Source organism: Amblyraja radiata, chromosome 23 (genome assembly GCF_010909765.2).
Source record: "Amblyraja radiata isolate CabotCenter1 chromosome 23, sAmbRad1.1.pri, whole genome shotgun sequence".
Lineage (NCBI taxonomy): Eukaryota > Metazoa > Chordata > Chondrichthyes > Rajiformes > Rajidae > Amblyraja > Amblyraja radiata.
This window is the reverse complement of record NC_045978.1, coordinates 19,231,981-19,254,665: the sequence shown is the minus strand read 5'-3', so window position 1 is coordinate 19,254,665 and position 22,685 is coordinate 19,231,981. Positions and strand designations below refer to the sequence as shown.

General features: G+C 40.5%; 1 protein-coding gene across 4 annotated transcripts in view; it reads left to right on the top strand.

Annotated features, from left to right (window-relative positions):
* The window catches only part of src (SRC proto-oncogene, non-receptor tyrosine kinase), a 141,092-nt gene that overhangs the window by 47,607 nt on the left and 70,800 nt on the right, over positions 1 to 22,685 (top strand). For 3 of the 4 annotated variants that reach the window (XM_033041659.1, XM_033041662.1, XM_033041661.1), the window contains exon 2: positions 21,192 to 21,461. In XM_033041659.1, the coding sequence (XP_032897550.1) occupies positions 21,200 to 21,461 (262 nt within the window). In that variant the 5' untranslated portion in view covers positions 21,192 to 21,199. Of the gene's footprint in view, positions 1 to 21,188; positions 21,462 to 22,685 lie in introns of all 4 variants that reach the window. The other variant, XM_033041660.1, reaches the window with a different exon arrangement.

Genomic DNA, 22,685 nt, shown 5'->3' with positions numbered 1-22,685 from the left:
GCTGCCTGATCCGCTGTGTTGCTCCAGCACTTTGTGTCTACCATTGGTATAAACCAGCATCTGCAGTTCCTTTCTATACACTTCCCACGAATCACAGCTTCCCTGTTCTTGGGAACTGCTTGACCACACCAGCAAGTTTTGGAAAGACCAAATTGTGTCTTTAACTGAGTGGATGATCTTCCAACAGTAGTTGGTAGATGTGTTTAATTCTACTCTATCTATTCAATGGGTAAGCTAATTGTGAATGGTATCAGATAGAATCTGTACATGACCTCTAAATTACATAATTAAAACAATTACATTGTTCTATGTACAGAATTATGTATTTTTGAAGTGGGGTGAGTGGGTTTGATGGAATCTGTTAATTCTCATTCAGTGAACCCAATAATAGGAGATATAATATATGAAAGCATCTCTGTAGCAAGAGATTAATTTTCTAAAAGACCACCTCCAAAATCTATGTGAAATGTATTCTTATCCTATTCTTCTACCTGTTTTCCTATGACTTGGCAGGAGATGTATTCTATGTTCACGCGTGTCCCAGAGATCCAGCCCCTTGCATGTATTAATTTATTTCCATTTGGGCACCCTGTAGAACATGGAGTTCTTCAGGACCTTATTTTCTCATTATTACAAAGTATTCCTGCACTGGCATCTGAAGCTTATCTTGCATCCACTGCACCCCATTGTTCATTAAAGTATCAGCCATCCATGTATGTTGCCCTTTCAACTCTCACCTATTGGTCTCTCCATTTTCTCTTTTGTTTGTGCCAGTTGACTCTTTACAAATTCTAAAACTCCATGAGGCCTTGGTCCATGTGTTTAGCATCAGCTAAGTATTAGTGCTAAGCATCAATGTACTGTAATACAAATTCAAAGTTAAGGTTCATTGAATTCCAAACGTAACTCCATACTCCATCATATTTAATTCCTGCCCCAACAATGGTCCTCAGCATTACATTTATCTATGATAATTTTATGTTGCACATTTCTCTGTAGTACTGGTTTAGAATGGATTTTACCAAAGGTACCTGATTGAATTGTACCAAAGCTACATTTGTGAAGTGTAAGTCCAAATGTTATGATGTGAGCTAGTGCTGATGTAATGCATAGTTATGTGATGCATCATTTGACTATGCTCCAAATAGAGTGAGAAAGCTCATCTTTGTGCACCCTGCCATTGGATTCATTGGCTGCATTCAAACAGTGACCGGCCTCATTGCAGGGTAAATTCTCGGAAATTGGTTTAATGATACATTATATTTTTGAAGAGATGAACTATGTAAGAGATTAAACACATTTCCTAATAATGATATTGTCTATTTCAAGACACTTTCACTGGTTGATATTGGTTGCCATATTTACAAACCCCAGCAACTTCATTTTAATTCACAAATACTTGTTGTGGTTCATGTTACTTTGTAGTACTCTCTGGAGTACAGTGGATGTGGGATAATGTCCCCCACCAGAGCCTGAGTATATGATCCAGGCTGGCACTTTAATAAGGTGATGCAGCAACTGGTGCTGCTGCTCCACAGTGTGAGGAACCCAAGTTCAATCCTGACTTTGAGTGCTGACAGTGTCGAGATTGTATATTCTCCCTGGAACCTCCTGGGTTTCTGTTGGGTGCTACTGTTTCTTTGCATAGCGTAGATTAATTGGCCACTGCAGATGACCCTAATTGCCAGTATGTGGTTAAAATATAATTAAAGGCAAAATAATGGGCATGTGAAACTAGAGGGAAATGGAGTGAGTGGGGCTGTGGGATTGCTCTGTTGGTTTTCAATGTCTTCCATCTGTGAATAATACTGGCAGATTTTCAACAATATATTAGCTTGCATGTTGCTATTAGAACATAGAACAGTACAGTACAAGAACAGGCCTTTTGGCCCACAATACCTGTGTTGAACATGATGATGTTATTTCTCTCAGTCCCTCTTTGCCCCTTTTCCTTCCTTCCCTTTATCTTTCTCTCATTCCTCCTTCCTGCCTTATTCCTTCTTTTGATTCATTTTCTCCGTCTGAATCTCACACTCGGGTGAGGATATAATTACATCATCTTGGATTGATACGGTGCCTTTAAACAACCTGGGGTTCTTTATGGGACCATTTCAAATAAAATTAAACATTAGTCATTTATAGAGATGCTACAAAGACGACCAACGGCTCACTTGAAGAGAGATGTTCGAGAAGAAGCTTAAAGGAGGATGGAGAATTAGAAAGATAGGGGATTGTGGACTGGAGCCGACATGTATTTGGAACTTTCCCTTTCTCCATAGACGATATATGGCTGGTTAGTTGTTAATTTCATAGCTTCCTTTTGTATATGAAGGGCAAATGAAAATGCTGGAAACACTTTAAAAATAAGACAGCATTTGTGGAATGAGAAGCAATTAATATTTTAGGCTGAAGAATTCTTTGCCACAGAAGGCTGCGGAGGCAGTTGGACTGGAACTGACTGCACTGTTCTACAAAGAGCTGGCATGGACGTGACTCAAATGGCCTCCAAATGAGTTGCAATAATTTTAATTTTTTTAAAGTTGATGACGACATGGGAAATTTGATCAGCAACATTATTTGGGTCCATAAGTTAGTAGTGGCTTTTTCAAAAGGAGACATTAAATTTAAGAAATAAGAAATGTGGAAACTATAAATACAGAAAAACCTTGTTTTAACAGACCACTTTGCAATGAATTTTGGTTGCAGTGGACAGACCTACCGACAGCTGCCCACGCCACCCTGGCCACTTACTGTTAATGAATTTCTTGCATTGCTTTTTTATCTTCGAATATTCATTGTTGAAAAGTATTGATGAATCTGCATTTTAGCCACTGCTTTTAGATAATATCCACACGTATAAAAACCTGATTTTCCTTGTCACCCAGGTACTTGGTCAGACAGTTTAAATCTACCTCCTCCTTCAATGGAAACCATTTCTTTCTACATGCCCTACCTAATCCCATCACGATTTTGTTTAGGAAAATCACCCTCTTCTATTGAAGGAAGAACAAAATGTGCATAGTCCTGATAATTGAATTAGTCGATTTTCTCTCCATGCCCCTCATGGCATGACATTATGAGATTGTTATTCTGTAGGAAAGATCGTAGTTTTCACCGTAAAATCGTACTTCCCATCCTGTGGGAGGGTAAACTGACTAGGCATACTCTGGACCTACCTGTCTGATTCAACAGTGTACAAAGCTGTCAGAGAGGCTTAATAGACAATCACCAAGATTAATGGAAGCACAGAACATCACTTTATTCTGCCAGTCATTGTCGAGCTGCTTAACTCTTGATATTTTCCTGAGAGCTCGAGACTGTTCAGAAATAGAGGAACTTAAAACTGTTGGACATAGATTTAGGGTAAGGGATAATAGATTTAGAAGAGAAGGAGGCATTTTTCACTCTGAGAATGGCAAGTACTGTCTGACAGTGGTGGAAGCAGCGTTGCTGACAATATTGCATAATTTAAGCACTTTTAATTAACTCGATGTAGAGTGCCATGTGCTGGAAGATGGGATTAACATGGATGGGTCCCCACTTGTCGGCATGGATGTGGTGGGTCGAATGGCCTATGACTTTGACTAAATTTATCAATGTCACATTAGGATACAGACCCAGTATCATTAACTCTCAATTGCTGATTCAGCAATGCGATTTTAGCCTGAGAATGCTCAGTTATGTGGTGATTAAACATGGGCTTCCTCATTGAAGATAATTAGTTGAGAAAAAACACAGCAAAAAAAAAATAATTTGTTGGATAGTGCTGACAGAAGTGCGAAATTCATCTGGCAGAAAAATACCCATTCCTAAGTGAAGCTGACCCCAGTTCAATATATTCCTGGAGATATGATCACATTGCCTTTCACTGCCATCTGTCATGTCCCGTGTAATGGGCATTTTTGTTACCCATCATCAATATTTTTACTACTGAAAGAAAATGTTCGAGATGAAGTTATACATATCAATTTTGCAATGTTCCTCTGGCTTTTCTCCAGGATTGCTTGCAGCGCCATCTGGGTCATTATTTTTTTTATTCCTTGAACTGGCTGGTCTGAGCTAGAGATTGACAACCCTGGTCCAAGCTGGGTCTGCAGAACAATGGACCCACAAGTGACCCTGTCTGAAAAAAGTGCAACTTACACTTGAGATTTCAGTAAAGTTTTTGATGTAACTACCATTGTATCAGATTCCTTAAGACATCGGAGCAGAATTATGCCATTTGGCCCATCGGGTCCACTCCACCATTCAATCATGGCAGATCTATTTTTCCCTCTCAACCCTATTTTGCTGCCTTTTCCCCATAACCTTTGATACCCTTACTAATCAAGAAACTATCAATCTCTGCTTTAAAAACACCTAATGTTAAACACCCAGCTATCTGTGGTAATGAATGTTCTTTTATTGTGAGGTTGTGTCATCTGGTCCTAGACTCTCCCATTACTGGAATATCGTTTCTAAGTCCATTCTGTCTGGGCCTTTCATTATCCCGTAGGTCTCAGTCCCAGAGCCTTTAAACACTCCCCAGACATTAACACAATCACCCCCTCACTAACATCAACAAATCCTTCCTCAGATACAGGGTTCAAAACTGCTCACAATATTCCAAATGTGGCCTGACCTTATAAAGCCTCTGCATTACATTCTTGCTTTTATATTCTAGTCCACACAAAATGAATGCTAGCAGTGCATTTGCCTTCCTTACCGTCGATACAATCTGCAAATTGACCTTTTGGGAAAGATTTACCAACCACACAAATTAGACTAATTGTCCTATAGTTTCCTTTCTTTTGCCTCACTACCTTCTTAAACAGTGGAGTTACATTTGCGATTTTTCCAATCCTTAAAATAGGTGCAGGAATAGGCCATTTGGCCCTTCAAGCCAGCACTACCATTCAATATTATCATGGTTGTTCATCTAAAATCAGTACCTCTTTCCTGTTTTTTCCCAATATCCCTTGATTTCGCTAACCCCAAGAGCTAAATGTAACTCTCTCTTGAAAATGTCCAGTGAATTGGCCTCCACTGCCTCCGTTTGTCCTCATCTCAGTCCTAAATGGCCTACCCCTTATTCTTAAACTGTGTGACCCCTGGTTCTGAACTCCCCCAACATCGGGAACATTTTTCCTGCAGTTACAGTAGGTGAAAATCTAGCAGGCAAGCAGGATGCTTTCTCCAAGCACCCCCATTTGACTGCCACTATCTTCCACCGCTTCTACCCAGTGCTTGGTACCTACTCCCAGCAGCCACAGCAGCATCCAGGATGCACCGAGCTGCAGCCTGGTCCACGCAGCCTGGACCAGGGCAAATTCGGCGTAGAGACTCTCACGGCAGCGGCGCAACACTTCTGATGCCTCTGACGACCCGGGATTCTTGCACTGAGGCTGCTCCATGGCCGGAGCTGCAGTGAGCAACTCGCCTGCCCGGGAAACACTCACCAGCCCCGGCTCCCCGTCTGCATCTGCCCCCGCTGCTTCTGCTTCCATCCCTCCCTCCGCCCCGGCTCTCCAACACCCGCGGCCCATGCAGTTGATATTAATTTTGAAATTCTCGTTGATCACAGAATATCTCACGACAGAGCGTGAGAAATTCTGTGATCAGCGTGAGAGCGTGATAATTGGGCAAAATGCATGACTCGCACGCTCAATGCATGAGAGTTGGCAGCTCTGCCCCCCACCCAATCTTCCCCAATCACCAACTCAAACCTACTTACAGCCTGACTCCAGTCTGCAAAGTCTGGGCCCTCCTCCACTACCCACCCCCTCCTTGCTGCCCAATGGCCACTCCTCCATCATTAACACTAGAAATTGAGGAGGTGCGAAAGCTATTCTGGAGACAAAAAAGACAGAAATCTCCAGGACCGGACAATGTTTCTCCCACTACCCACAAGCTCTGTGCCGAACAACTGCCACCGGTCTACACAGACATTTTCAATCGGTCCCTGCAAACCTGCACTGTCCCTGCCTGCTTCAAAGTCTCCACTATTGTTCCTGTACCCAAAAAGCCAAGGATTATTGGTCTTAATGACTACAGGGCTGTCAAACTGACATCTGTAATCATGAAAACCAGTGGCGGACTGGGTCTAAAAATATTGGTTGCCAGGAGACAAAGGGGGCCCACTTCATCAGGGGCCCACTTGCCATCTGGCAAGCTGACACCCTGGCCAGTCCGCCACTGATGAAAACCCTTGAAAGACTTGTGCTGGCCCACCTGAAAAATGTCACAAACCTCCTGCTGGACCCCCTGCAGTTTACATACCAGGCCAATAGATCAGTGGATGACGCAGTCAACTTAGGCCTGCACTTCATCCTCCAGCACCTCTAGGGGACCTATGCAAGGATTTTGTTTGTGGATTTTAGCGCTGCATTCAACACCATTGTGCCAGAGCTACTACACTCCAAACTGTGCCTGAACCCCTCTGTCAGTGGATCATCAACTTCCTGTCAGACAGGAAGCAGCATGTGAGGCTGGTAAAGTACATCTCGGACCCGCTGACCTTCAGCATAGGAGCACCGCAAGGCTGCGTACCCTCCCCTCTCCTTTAATTCTCTACACCAACGACTGCACCTTCACAGACACCTCTGTCAAGCTTCTTAAGATTGCGGACAACACAACCGCTGATTGGACCTATTCCTTTTCTCCAAAGATGCTGCCTGACCCGCTGAGTTGCTCCAGCATTTTGTGTCTACAGTACATTATTTTCACTGTCTCTGCAGTAGAGGTGTGGTCCATGTAGGTCCTCTTTCACAATTAAACATCAGACATTCTCGATCAATGCAGCTCTGTACCAAGCTGATTGTTGTATTTACGATTTGCCATTTGAGATGCAAATTTTTGTTTCAAATGTAATAGTCTGGTAGCTTATTGATTTAATTTGAGAACACACCGATGGGGCTGATGATAAGTTTGTTTATGAATAAAGATGGCCTTGTGGAGTTGATGAGCCTGTCCTTGGAGATTCTTGTCAGTAGAATCAGTTCACCTATTGTAAAAGGGAGAAAGCTGTCCCCTGCAGTTCACAGCAATTGTTGGAATGCAGACAAGCAAATTTACAATACCAACGGGGAGCTGTGATCAAAGTGAATGTGGATCAGATGTGGTGCTACAAACCTGTAATGCTGTAATACACACATTAATGCTGCTTCTGGGACCTGTTCTGCCCACTCTGCAGCTCTATGTGCTCCATAAATATAACCTCAAATGAAAGACTCACATTTTATAGATAATGTTTCACAGCCTCTGGGCATCCAAAAGCCAAATTGAGAAGCATGATGCCTAAGGGGTGCCGTTGATTAAGATGGGGAGCTGTGAGACCATAATATTATTCAGGTAATTCAGTTACATGATTTACAAAAGGCTTTAAGGTACATTAAAAAAATATATTTGGGACATGAGCTGCCCTGATTGTGGGATTGTGCGCTATCCTCTGGAAAACCCAGCTTTGGCAAAGTGGGGTTTTAAGGAGGGTGGTTGCATTGTCTGTTTAATATCAACAAATCTTTCAGACAAAAACGCTGCAAACTGTGGTTTAAAACAGCAGGATCCTGTTAGTGACAGGGACAATGGGTGCACAACCCTCCTCAAATCACCAAATAACTTAAGGATGCGTGCGTGATACAGCACAGAAATAGTCTCTTTAGCCTACAGAGTCCGTGTCGACAATCAAGCAACCACTTCAGTCGCTTACACTGATCCTACACAATTCCAATTGTATTATCCTCTCATTCCACCAACTATCCCCAGATCCCCACCCTACCTACATTAATGATAATTTACAGTGACTATTAACTTACCAAGCCATACATCTAGGGGATGTGGGAGGAAACTGGAGCATCAAAACAAAGAACTTCAAATGTTCTGATGTTACAATGGCACTGTATCGTTAATATGGATGACTGGACCCGAAGGTCTTGTCATATGCAAATGTACGGTGAGTGTAGGTGCAATGAAAATCTTGCTAGCAGCAACATGACAGGCATAGAAACTTGGACAACCATGTGTTAACACAAATTATACATACATTACACAAAATTCTGTAAGATTAAAAAGATAAAAAATGTGCACACAAAAAAGCAAGGCATATGTGCAAAACACAATGATTAGAAAAAAAGATGATGGGGTGGAGAGGTGTCATCTTGTTCTTGAGCAATATGTACTTTTTGGATAATTATTGAATGACTCTTGCCATTACTTGTCCTCACACCTCTGCCTTTCTCAAGTCTCCTTCATAATGCATTGTATTTAAAGGGGATAACAACTGGAAAGGAAACTCTGTCTCTGTATGCATTCTGGAATTTATAAAGGAAACAGACTAGCGATTGTTAAAATCCTGAAGTTCACTAAGTTTGAGGCTGGCAGATGAACAATGCAAACTGTCCATTCTAGCAGATGTAGAACTGCCTCTTAACTTTGTTTTAATTGTGGCCGGTTAGAAACTTGAGATTCATTTTCTTCCATCTAATAGTTTCACGATTCCAAGTCCACGGGGATCACTTCAGTATGCTAAATACCTTTTTGCTCTGTGTTGTAGAAAGAAAAGGCTAAGCTGTCGATAGCCTTTTATGTTTCTCTGGAGAGCTTTCACTAGACCTTCCATACTTGATGAATAACTCATGAGACCCTTCTGAGGCTGTTTACGTCAATCTAGATTAGTTTGCATGAAGAATAAATTGATCACCCTCTTCCCCTCTAATTTAATTGTGCTGTGTAAAATAAATCTGAATTGGCAGTGCTTAGCTGATGAGGCAAGCTGAGAAGAACAGACTTACAACCAGTGAACTCATTACATTTAATCATATGCATACTCAAATAATCCATGCAGTACATTATCCACCTGTGTTACCCTTTATGTGTTAATTTCAGGAACAGGGTGCTATGGACTCAGAAACGAATCACATTACTATTAGAAAAAGCTGAATGTTGTGCACTTTTGACAAAGCATGTGCCTTGTTTGCAGTTGACTAGTGTCATATCACTGGATGTGTTACAAAAACATACAGTTTCATCTTTACCAAGTTGCTACAAGAAACTGTGGATGGAATCTTGAGCAAAAATCACCAAAGTTCTGGAGTAGCTCAGCGAGTCAAGCAGCATCTCTGGAGGACATGGATAGGTGATGTTTTGGGTCTGAACTGTTGTTCATGCTGACTGTAGTAGCGACTAGAAAGCTGGCATCAGTCTGATGCAAGAATTTCATTGTCCTATACAGGGACACATGACAATAAATTCACTTGAACTTGAAGAACCTTAACGTCACCTATACATGTCCTCCAGAGATGTTGCCTGACCTACTTATTCTTTTTTTCATCTTTACTAATCTGTATGATCGACTCTGGGCTCTACTCACTGGACAGCATGCAATGGCTGGGTAGGTTTACATAATTTTGCTCTCAAGATTGTAATTCTTTTTGGCATCTTCAACCACTTGCAAGACCAGTGTCTGGAAAAATATTCTGGCTGTTGAGCAGCTGTGATATGAGTTTAGAATTATTTGCATTGCAGGTGATTTGACAGTTTTTATAATTGCGTGAGGAATTGTTGCATTTCCCATATAAAACTGAGCAACATCAGAATTTTCTAGGATGTGCACATCTATCAAAAATCACCACAAAACCTCCTCCAGTTATGAAGGTCAATTCATATGAAATTTTGTGCAAGGTTGGATCTAGCATGGAAGCTGGTTCACTGATCATATCAATGAAGGGGAATAACTGTGAGGGACTGCTAAGTATTAGTTAATTAGTTTTTTAATTGTTTGAACTTGGATTCTTAAATACCTTTCAAGGTTTTAAAACTTTTGGAATGATTCTAAATGTTTTTGAATGTATGAAATATTGTAATGTTTAAAACCAGGGGAAATAGATTAGCTTGGCTGTTGAAGATATTTCTTCCTGGTTGTCTGATATTTCTACACAGAAAGAGGCAGGGAGCAAATGACAGAGAGGAGGGAGACGGGCAGACAGCGAGAGAGAGAGAGGGAGAGAGAGAGAGAGAGAGAGAAATATTAATTAATTATTGTGCAGGACTTTACTTCAAGATCTACTTGATTCTACGTAAATCTATAATTTACTCCAAATCATCTCAGGCTGGTTCAAACTTTATTCAGAAGTTGGCAGCAAGCTGCACACAGCTGAGCACGTACTCTAAGTTTGTGTTTGACGTTGTACCTGTGAAGCAAGCTAGAATGCTTTATTAAATTAAAATCACTATATAAAAGGTAATTGCAGCTCTCCTAACCAAGGTGGATTGTCATTCGCTGCAGATATTTTTACTGTAAAGATTATAAAACAATTGCTTGTCACGCAAAAGGTTCATTTGTCTCATTATCATTGGCAGGATTATAGTAATAATATTTAACTATTGTTAACTCTTAACTATTATTAATCCTTAACTATTGTTGACAGGCATTTACTATTAAGAAGGAAGTTAGCTGTTTGCTAAAGCAAGTGACCTTACGGTACAAGACTTTGCATTGTAACCATGAAATGTAACATGAGGAAATCGGGGGTCATCATTGCATCATACAGTTCCTTTAAAAGTATCTACTTCAGATTTTCTTTGTAACAGATTTATATTGTGAATTGATTTAAAACAATAAGGGAATGTTATGCAGGGTTGTTAGTGTAGTTACATCCACAACAAGAAGTCCAATGTGAGCCATATTAAGTGTCTGTAAAACCTATCTAACAAAGAGGTTAGTCAGAATACAACAATTAGGACTTATCCTTTCAAACAGTAGCTGAACTGAGAACTGTAAACGCTGTTGGCTAATGTCAATGAGTACGAAAGTTTAAAGTGCCCAAGGATGGCTATAAAACTGGCACTGCTGGAACAATCCTTTGAAAAGTATAATCACTGTTCAGCCCTACAACACTTTTCAGGTCTATTTAATTAGCTGAGGAAATTTTGAACTTTCCGTCATGAACTAAAGCTTGCATTTATTATAGTATTAACTGGTTATGATTGGAGAAAGAAAACACCCTATAAGAACTAAAAAAAATCAGTCTTTTTTAATGTACTGATAAAACTATAATGCACAGACTACTGAATAAATGTAATTCATTGTGAATCTGTAACAGGATATGTTAGCTCATGACACGTCGAAGTAACCTTGGACAATAAAAATGGATTAGTAAAATGTGGGCAGCAGTAAACAACTTTACATTTGTGAGCATTTCGTTCCCTATTTAATCACTAATTTGTTGCACAAAACAAAGTTGTTGAATTTCCCCTTATTTAAAACAAAAATGACAGGTAATGAGAAAGCATCTATTAACTGAATCAGAAATAAAGCCTGGGAAATTCAGGGATCACATTCATTTGTGAGGCTTGGCATACTGGATTTGCCTAGTCAGATGCCCAAACTCTGGTTACATCCATTGCTTCACAAACATTGTGAACTCTTCACTTTTGAAGCATTTGATGTGCTCTTTACTTTAGATGAAAGAAACAAAAATGCAGGCCTTGTCTTCCATTTAAATAGCACAACTTTTTTTTAAGTGTGTAAATTATTTATAATGCCTTTTATTCCCAATGCAACTCCCAGGAATCTTTTGAATTGTAGATTTGATACAACCAAATATTGAAGCGAATTCCCAAATGCAGCAATGAGAGTGATATTTATTGTCCTTGCCTCTCTTTGCTGGTATGTACATGTTGTCAATTTTCCTTGTAGGCTTCTTTGCTCTTTGCTTTACTACCTTCAGACCCATCACATGTACTTGAACATGCAAATGGAACCTTAGCTTAACATCTCATCTGAAACATTGGATCACACTCAGTGTTACCGAAGGAATGAATGCATAATGCTTCTGAGCTGCAGTCACTGAACCAAGACTGGCACTGGAGGCTACATGGCTTACTCCTGCTTGTATGCCTTGAACTCAAATGTTCTTATGACACTTTATGTTTTGCATTTGAATTTTAAATTGTCTTTATTGAAGGGCAAATTGTTTTGGATTGAGGAAAATTCTACATTTTTACATTGCTCTGCCTTTCAATCTTCACTTACTTTGATAAAAAGTGCAATCATTTCAACAAATGTGTCACTCTGTGTCCTTGAATCGTAGCATTTGCAACTTCACTTTTAGGCTGTGCACAGGATAAATTTGACCATGGGCCAGGAAAGACAACATTTGATAAAGTAAAAGACGATGTGAAGGTACAGTGTTAATTAATATATACAGCCGTTCATTTAATTACTGCGAACTCTGAAGGAAGAACGCGTGAGGCTATTACTACATGAAAGATTACATTAACATTGAATTTTCAATCTTTTTCAAAGCTAAAATGCTGAGATGTTAGGAAGGCCCATTTTAAGATTTTGGTTCAGATTAAGGTTCAGATTTTGGAAGCAGCCAGCTTTGTAGTAGAATGTAATGAGCTTATGAAAGGAGAGCAAGTGACTGTTGTGCAGCCACCAACTGTTTGGTATAAAGTAAAACCCGGCATATTTTTTTTTTAGTCCAATTCAACAAAAGAATTTAACAATTTTGAACAGTTCCTGGAGAGAGCTGTTGCTTTGGTATGAAATGAGGTGAGAAACAGTCTACTCAGAGTTAGTGAAGTATAAAGCGAGGTAGATGTCAGGTGTTGCATCTTTCTGCTAATGATGCTGAGGGACTGCTTTGTGGGACTCCAAGTGTTTTCACATCTGTTTGTAGTGAACTCCTGGAAGTGCCCATGGTAGGTACACACAATTGCTGGGGAAACTCAGCGGGTGCAGCAGCATCTATGGAGCGAAGGAAATAGGCGACGTTTCGGGCCGAAACCCTTCTTCAGTGCCCATGGTAGATTGTGCAAGATACTAACAAGGTGCAGGACGAGCACTAATTACATCAGCCCCAGGCAATACATTTTTCAAAGGCGTAAAACCAAATGTGAATGTTTTTACCACCAGTGAAAACCTTGACAAAGATATTATTAATATATTTATAAAGTTGTGAAGCATAAATTGTCAAATACTAACAAAGATTTGATTAATATTTTCATGTTTGCATTGTTTCCCAGACCAGACTGTTCATGATGTTCTTTGTAAATCCTGATTATAACTGTAGGAAAAGGCAGCTTGAATTCCCTCCATGACTCACTGGAACATTTCCAAGATGTATTAACTGACACCAAACTGTTTGCTCTTTGAACCAAGCCCTTATAATCCTTGTTAAATGCTATAGATAGTCAGCATTTACAATACCAGGTGATAGTGTGGACTATAACTTCTCTTGCATTTAGGAGAAAATTATCTGTGCATATTAATATTGACATAATTTACAGCTGAAGGAGTTATGAGTCATATAAAGTGCCTTTAGGTCTATTGACTGAGGAAGTAATTATACGCAGTAAATCTTTGCATTTTTTGTGACCCAAACCTGGATTAATTTTTCAGCATTCTTTTTAGTTTAGTTTAGGGATACAGCACGGAAACAGGCCCTTCGGCCCACCGAGTCTGCACTGATCAGCAATCCCCACACACTTAAACTAGGAGCAATTTACATTTATACCAAACCAATGCATCTACAAACCTGTACGTCTTTGGAGTGTGGGAGGAATCCGGAGCTTCCGAGAAAAAACCCTCGCAGGTTACGGGGAGAACATACAAACTGCGTACAGACAATCACCCGTTGTCAGGATCGAACCAGGGTGCTGTAAGGCAGTAGCTGTACCACTGTGCTGCCCACTTGTGTCAATTTGTTCAAACCAACTGTAGAGAATTCCTTTCCCTTGCATTACTTTGCATCATAATTTAATATAATCCAAATTTAAAATTACAATTTAGAAAGAAAATTGGGAAATTAGCTTCTTAATTGTTTGCATTACGTGGGAATTGGAAAAGAAACGTACTCCAGGTTCATGGCAATTGAGGAAATGGCGTCCTGTTGCGTCTAATCACTTGGAGATTCATGCTGTTGAGTTGTGGGCTATCCAAGTGGAAATTGAGGTGCTGGTCTTCTATTTTGCATATAGCGTTACTCTGGCAAAGGAGTGAGCCATGGACAGACAGGCCCATGTGGGATAGGGAAGTGGAATTGAAGTGACTTGCAACTGGGTGCTCTAGCTCGCCCTAATGGTGGGAGTGCAAATGTTCAGTAGCCTAGTCAGTTTAAGGCTTGAACTCCAGTTGTACATTTCACTCTGTACTTTCCTTTCTTATCAGATTTCACCATCTGCAACATTTTTGTCATTCACTTATCACTGCCAGCCTTTGTGACTACCTCTGCCTTTCTCTGCGAGAATGATCTGAGGGATGATTGCGTTAAGATATGATGACCATTTGACAGCACTGGGCCTGTACTCGCTGGAGTTTAGAAGGATATGGAGTAATCTCATATCTTGTATTGAATCCAACTGAATAGTGAAAGGCCTGGATAGAGTGGATGTGGAGAGGATGTTTCCACTAGTGGGAGAGTCTAGGATCAATGGCCATGAACTCCAAATAAAAAGACAAGCCTTCAGAAAGGAGATGAGGAATTTCTTTAGTCAGAGGGTGGAATTCATTGCCAAATCAATTAATATTTTTTAAGGTGGAGATTGAAAGTTTCTTGATTTTTACGGGTGTCAGGGGTTATGGTGAGAGGGCAGGAGAATGGGATTGAGAGGGAAAGATGGATGAGCCATGATTGTATGGTGAAGTAGACTTGATGGGCCAAATGGAATAATTCTACTCCTATGATTTATGAACATGAACTCTCCCCCACCTTCCCATCTATTAATCAAACCTTCCTTGTCTGGATCCACCTATCACTTACCAGATTTTGCCACACCCTTTCACCTCATCTATCTTTCTGCCAACTATCTCCTCTCTCCTCCAGCCTTGATGAAGGGTACTGACCCAAAACGTCATGTCCATTTTACCCATAGAGACTGCTTGACCGACTGAGTTCCTTCAGTAGTTTGTTTTTTTTTGCTTAAGATTCCAGCATCTGCAATCTTTTGTCTCTTTGTTTCATTACTGTTCTTTAATTTGCAATCTTATCTTTCTTCTCTGAAATACAAGTTATACATTATTTGTGCCCTGATTGCTCAGTGTTTACTCAGTCTGACTGGAACTTTCAGAGATGCTGTTCCTATTTTTTTTCCCCCTGGTTAGCTGGTCACTTACCTCCTTTAATTCGTGGCATCTTGTTATATGCAAATTTACTGCTACATTCTAGAAACAAGGAACTGCAGATGCTAGCTTACAAAAAAAAAGTGCTGGAGTAACACAGCGGGTCAGGCAGCAACTCTGGAGAACATGGATAGGTGGCGTTTTGGGTCTGAGGAAGGGACAATAGACAATAGGTGCAGGAGGCCATTTGGCCCTTCGAGCCAGCATCGCCGTTCAATGTGATCATGGCTGGTCATCCCCAATCGGTACCCCGTTCCTGCCTTCTCCCCATATCTTTAAGAGCCCTATCAAGCTCTCTCTTGAAAGTATCCAGAGAACTGGCTCCACCGCCCTCTGAGGCAGAGAATTCCACAGACTCACAACTCTCTGCGTGAAGAAGTGTTTCCTTGTCTCCGTTCTAAATGGCTTACATTTTATTCTTAAACCGTGGCCCCTGGTTTTGGACTCCCCCAACGTCGGGAGCATGTTTCCTGCCTCTAGCATGTCCAAACCCTTAATAATCTTATATGTTTCAATAAGATACCCTCTCATCCTTCTAAATCCCAGTGTATACAAGCCCAGCTGCTCCATTCTCTCAGCATGACAGTCCCGCCATCCCGGGAATTAACCTATGCTGCACTCCCCCAATAGCAAGAATGTCCTTCCTCAAATTAGGAGACCAAAACTGCACACAATACTCCAGGTGTTGTCTCACTATGGCCCTATACAACTGCAGAAGGACCTCTTTGCTCCTATACTCCTCCTCTTGTTATGAAGGCCAACATGCCATTCGCTTTCTTCACTGCCTGCTGTACCTGCATGCTTACTTTAATTGACTGATGAACAAGGAATCCCCAGATCCCGTTGTACTTCCACTTTTCCCAACTTGACATCATTTAGATAATAATCTGCCTTCCTGTTTTTGCTACCAAAGTGGATAACCTCACATTTATCTACATTAAACTGCATCTGCCATGCATCTGCCCACTCACCCAACCTGTCCAAGTCACCCTGCATTCTCATAGCATCCTTCTCACAGTTCACACTGCCACCCAGCTTTGTGTCATCTGCAAATTTGCTAATGTTACTTTGAATCCCTTCATTTAAATCATTGATGTATATTGTAAATAGCTGCGGTCCCAGCACCGACCCTTGCGGTACCACACTAGGCACTGCCTGCCATTCTGAAAGGAACCAGTTAATCCCTACTCTTTGTTTCCTGTCTGCCAACCAATTTTCTATCTATGTCAGCACTACACCCAATACCATGTGCCCTAATTTTGCCCACTAATCTTCTATGTGGGACCTTATCAAATGCTTTCTGAAAGTCGAGGTACACTACATCCACTGGCTCTCCCTTGTCCATTTTCCTAGTTACATCCTCAAAAATTCCAGAAGATTAGTCAAGCATGATTTCACCTTCGTAAATCCATGCTGACTCAGACCGATCCTGTTACTGCTATCTAAATGTTCCGCTATTTCATCTTTTATAATTGACTCCAGCATCTTCCCCACCACCGATGTCTGGCTAACTGGTCTATAATTCTCTGTTTTCTCTCTCCCGCCTTTCTTAAAAAGTGGAATAATATTAGCTACCCTCCAATCCACAGGAACTGATCCTAAATCTATAGAACATTGGAAAATTATTACCAATGCGTCCACGATTTCTAGAGCCACTTCCATAAGTACCCTGGGTTGCTTCCTGCTCACCTTTGCTACGCTGTACTTCTCTTTTATTCTTGTACTGTCCCTGACGTCCCTTGTCAGCCCTGGTCGCCCCTTACTCCCCTTGGAATCTTTCTTCCTCCTAGGAATGAACTGATCCTGCAACTTCTGTATTATTCCCAGAAATACCTGCCATTGTTGTTCCACTGTCATCCCTGCTAGGGTATCTTTCCAGTCAACTTTGGCCAGCTCCTCCCTCATGGCTCCATAGTCCCCTTTATTCAACTGTAACACTGACACCTCCGATTTACCCTTCTCCTTCTCCAATTGTAGATTAAACTTGACCATATTATGGTCACTACTTCCTAATGGCTCCTTAACCTCAAGTTCCTTTATCAAATCCAGTTCATTACATAACACTAAATCCAGAATTGCCTTCTCCCTGGTAGGCTCCAATACAAGCTGCTCTAAGAATCCATCTCGGAGGCACTCCATAAATTCCCTTTCTTGGGGTCCAACACCAACCTGATTTTCCCAGTCTACCTGCATGTTGACATCTCCCATAACAACGGTAGCAGTACATGCCACATACTACATGCCAATTTTAACTCCTGATTCAACTTTCACCCTATATCCAGACTACTGTTTGGGGGCATGTAGATAAGTCCCATTAGGGTCTTTTTACCCTTACAATTCCTTAGTTCTATCCATACTGACTCCATATCTCCTGTTTCAATGTCACCCCTTTGTGTCCCAACCCAAAACATCACCAATCCACATTCCCAGGGGATACTGTCAGACCTACTGAGTTACTCCATCACTTTTTGTTTATATTAGCTTCTACATTCTGTTCATTATTACTTCATTATAACATCGGCCATTCAGTATTGAGGGATTCCTGCATCTGTCAAAGGGCACTTCATATCCAAAGGTTGAAAATGAAAAAAATGTATATTTTACTTTATCATATCTACAGTGCATTGCAAAGCCACGATTGGTTTCAAACAGTAATTGTTACAAGTGTGAATAGTAGTCATTTCATTAATAATTATATTCCAATAATCAGTAAAACCACACAGATAATGTGTTGACTTGAAGGAAGTACATTGACCAAAATACCTTTTGGTTAGGTCTGTGGGATCTTCCATGCAAGTTGAGATGAGACTTGTGTTTCAGCACTGTATCGTATTCCTTCAGTCTGCTTCTGTCAGCCACATTTATAGTATATGTAAAATGTGAAATGCTTTTCTTACTGAGCTTTAATGCAATGAATGTCAGACCTGTTTCTGCGCTGTAGGATCCATGACTATATGTTGGAGGGGTAGATTTTGTGTCTGCTGTGGTCTGGCTGAATTTCTGTGTGTTGCTATGTTAGAGTGAAGAGTTCCCCCAGGAAACTGTTTTAGTTATTTCAGTATGCTTAAATGTGTCATCATTACACAGCAATTTTTCAGCAGAAGAGCTAACCTTTAGCTTCGCCTTTTATTTTTGTTCATGGTCTTCCTTTTCACTTTAGTCGCAATGATAATTAAATATAATTGCCTCTTTTACCATATTGTTTGCTTCCTTGTTCTTGTGAATCTCAATTTAAGATACAGTTAATGTTGTAAGTGTAATGTATCTATCTTCTGAAGGATAGATTCATGCAATCAGTAAGGAAGCCTCAGGAATCTAAACCTTTCTCAATCTTCTGCCTTTACCATTTATTAGATGGGCAATTTATCCACTAGAATCTGCATGTTTTGCATTCCATTTCATTCTTTCCTCTAATCACTGACCAATAATGTACTGATGTGAAACAATATAATGTTACCCTTTCTCACTGATGGGTTTATGTTGTAGCAAGACCTACAATTAAAACTCTTTGTTATAAATCATAAATCCTATGTCAGTCTTACTACCTGCTGGTTGTCTTTTTATTTAATGTTAAAGTAGCCACCAATGGTGGAAGGAATGTGGGTCTCCAGGATCTTGAGGTAAAGTTCTGTTGCTATATTTTTCCAGTTGTGCCACTTGTGATTTTTCCTTGTTACAAGTGCCTAATCACTATCTTCACATGTATTTTTATTTCTGGATATGCAAGGCGATTTAAGTGTATTCCTACCTAGTATGAATGCTACAAGTAGTATTTCTATTAAACTCAAACCCCAATTTTCTTCTTAAACGGTAAAGTATTGGCTGTCAAACAGCCATCTGCTGCAGATGCTCTTTAAACATTGACAGGAATTAGTCACCTTGTTGGTGTTCTTATTAGGAAGCCAAAATCCCACTGGTATATCATCCGCTGCACCTGTCCACCATCTTGATCGAGGAGTTATTCATAATCTTTTAAAAAGTAGAAAGGTTGAAACCTGACATATGTAGCTAGGACCCATTGGATTTGGATCAGATGATCATAGAAACATAGAAAATAGGTACAGGAGGAGGCCATTCGGCCCATCGAGACAGCACCGCCATTCATTGCAATCATGGCTGATCGTCCCCAATCAATAACCCGTGCCTGCCTTCTCCCCAGAGAACATAGAGAACAACTTGGAATAGTTGGGAATAAGGGAATACATTGACAAATATTGGACAAGAAGTCATTTAGCAGCTTAGTATATTCTGAGAAATTATGATAGATTGTAGATCAGAGGCTGGAAAGTGCACTGCAGAAAGTTTATACAAAGGAGGGGAATATCTTTTAATATTCTCTCTCCTCATGGCTCTCCACCAATTATTACTCCATCGGAAGATTTTATCAAATTTGATGTCCAGGGAGTATTTCATCAAAGCCGCTGAGCCAAGGAAATTAATTGGTATTTTGTTTTATATTGAAGAAGGCGTCACAGGTAATGTTGGCAAGAAGAACAAAAGGTCTTTTTGAGTTCACTAATCTGTTTCAGTGACGTCAAACACCTGTCTATATACTTAACTTATTAAAGTAGTTTCTCCACATTAAACATTTATCTCCTTTTCTTTTGGTATTCCCTCTGGGACATACTAAAGTGTTTCTAATCTACATATTTCTAAAATGAATGATGAATTTCAGGCTGTAGAGGGACATGGGACTCAAATTTTTAGAGTAACGGGGGACAGGCAGCATCTTTGGATACAAGGAATGGGTGATGTTTGGAGTCAAGACTGAAGAAGGGTCTCAACCCAAAACATCACTCATTCCTTCTATCCAGATATGTTGCCTATCCCACTGAGTTATTCCAGCATTTTGTGTCTATCTTCAGTGTAAACTAGCCTCTGTAGTTCATTCCTACACTAGAATTTTAGAATTTGCTTTCTGTGCACTAACTTTTAACGGGGAAGATGGAGAGAATCACATACAGGAAACACCAAGAAGAGAACATATTAAGTTAAGGGAGTTAAACACAGAAATAGTGGCATATTTCAAATTATATACACCCACATTACAAAGACTGAATAAAGAGAACTTTGACGACATCATATGTACAATGCATCTAGACAATTACTTTTATGTATCAAAACTGAAGATGAAGTAGTGATCTACCACAAGAATAACAATCTGAACTCTTGATGGAAGGTGGGTGGTAATCAAAATACGTAATTTTGGGCAGAGCAGGACCAGTAGGGCAGAGCAAATTATATTACAAAAAAAATTGAGACTTTTCTTCTGATCTTATACTCTACAATTCTCAGCATTTTTGTAAAACATTCATTGATGGCTAAGTGAATTCACCATTATTTTACCTCAGCATTGGATTAAATCGAGCTCTTTGATCAAACCTCTATTTATCTGCCTTAGTTTGCCTAATCTCAAATATTGTTAAAGTTGTGCATGCACAGAGGTACAGATATCATTGGTAATGCCGACGTCTATTGCCTATCCCTATTGCCCCTGGATTAAGGTTGCCATTAAGGATCAATTAGTATGTCTTCAGTCACATGTAAACCAGACCACATGAGAATAGTCCCTATGGATGTTAATTAACCATTTATATACTACTCTTGAAAGTTTTGTGATCACCACTACTGATACAATGTTTTTAAAAAAATATCCTGGAATACATTGAAATGCCCAGGGCAAAGGGAGATTCAAACTTGTGCCTTTGGACATTGGATTCTGACTAATACTCCAGTAATGTGACCACTCTGCCATATACTCCTCGGACTATGCCTTCATGTAACATTTTGGTTTGTTTTACTGTGGTAAATGCTCAATAAAAATGAACTGATGTTACTTTATATCAATTGATGAAAGAAATTGGTGAATAATTCAATTTCCTGATGCACTGGCATGTGAAACTACAGATTAATTATTGCAGTGGGAAATTTTACGATTACATCTATTTTAATATTTTTATTATTTTCATAAATGCTGATGTTAAAAATAGCAGCTATTCATTTGAGCAAAGGAAATGGAATTAATCTGTGAATTATTGATCGAAGAAACCAATTATGACAATTATTAATTATAGTTTTTGTTCAGCAGGTTTAATAATGGGCAGTAGTAAAAGCAAGCTGAAAGACTCGTCTCAGAAAACAAAAGGTGGAGACAGCAGCATTTTGTCCAGTACGCAAAATCTACGTTATGGTCTTGAAGGACCACAAGAATCCCACTCAACCCCAGCTAAAACTTTGGGTCCAGATGAGAACAACTCCAGCATTGCACCATTTGGAGGGACCACGGAATTAACACTATTCGGAGGAGTTATTTCTTCCAACGCATCTTCTCCGTCACAACGAACGGGCCAACTGGCAGGTTAGTGCGAGAAACAGAGTCGTGCCAGTGACCAAGGAAGAAAGAACTTTTGACTAGTTATAAATTAATTTGAATACATTGAGCCAAAGATAAGGACTGAGGGAACACAGGGGGTCATGCAGCATCTGGGGAGGGAAAGGGCAGGCGATGTTTCAGGTTAGGACCTTTTTTTCAGGCTGATTGGAGTGGGGGATAAAAATATGCAAATGGGAAGTGAAGACGAGCCAAAGCCTAACAAGTGATAGGTGGAAGGTACACAAAAATGCTGGAGAAACTTAGCGGGTGCAGCAGCATCTATGGAGCGAAGGAAATGGGTGACGTTTCGGGCCGAAACCCTTCTTCAGACTGATAGGTGGATGCAGGTGAAGGGGGGAGGGGGATGGGTGGAGTCAATGACAAAGGCTAGAGGAGAAACATTTACATTAATTTGGAGATACAGCATTGAAACAGGCCCTTCAGCCTATAGTGTTTATTCTGACCATTGAAAACCTGTTTACACTAATTCTGTTATCCCACTTTCTCATCCACTCTCTGCACATTGAGGGAAATTTACAGTAACTAATTCACCTACAAACCCACAAGGCTTTGGGATATGGGAGGAAACAGGAGCACCCGGAATAATACCCATGCAGTCACAGGGATAATATGCAAACTCCACACAGGAAGCAGCCGAGGTCGAGATCGAAGCCAAGTCACTGGCGTTGTGTGGCAGCAGCTCTACTATGGAGACCAAAGGGTGTCAAATAAGAGGAGAAGTGAAATATAAAGCTGGAGGGATGGATGTGGGTGGAAGAGGACAGGGGGATGAAAACAAAGGGGGAAAGGTAAAAGGGAATTCTGTTCCACCACCTTCAACATCATCCCACCACCAATCATATCTTCCCATTCCCACTCCTTTCCACTTTATATAAAGAACACAACTCTGTAACTCTTTGGTTCACTTGTCCCTTCCCACCCAACCCATCGCCTCTCCAGGTACTTCCTCACTTCTATACGGGGAACCCAGCAACTCATCCAGGTGAGGCAGCAGTTCACATGCACCTCTTCAAACCACATCAATTACCTTCAATGTTCCTGAAGTGGTCTAATTTGTGTTGGCGTGACCAAAGACTGGGCGACTGTTTCGCCAAACAATTGTCCTATGAGCACTAAGGCCTGCTGGGTCTATGTTCTAAGTGTGTGGTGTCAATATGGACTTCAACAAGGTCTTTGATAAAGTTTTGC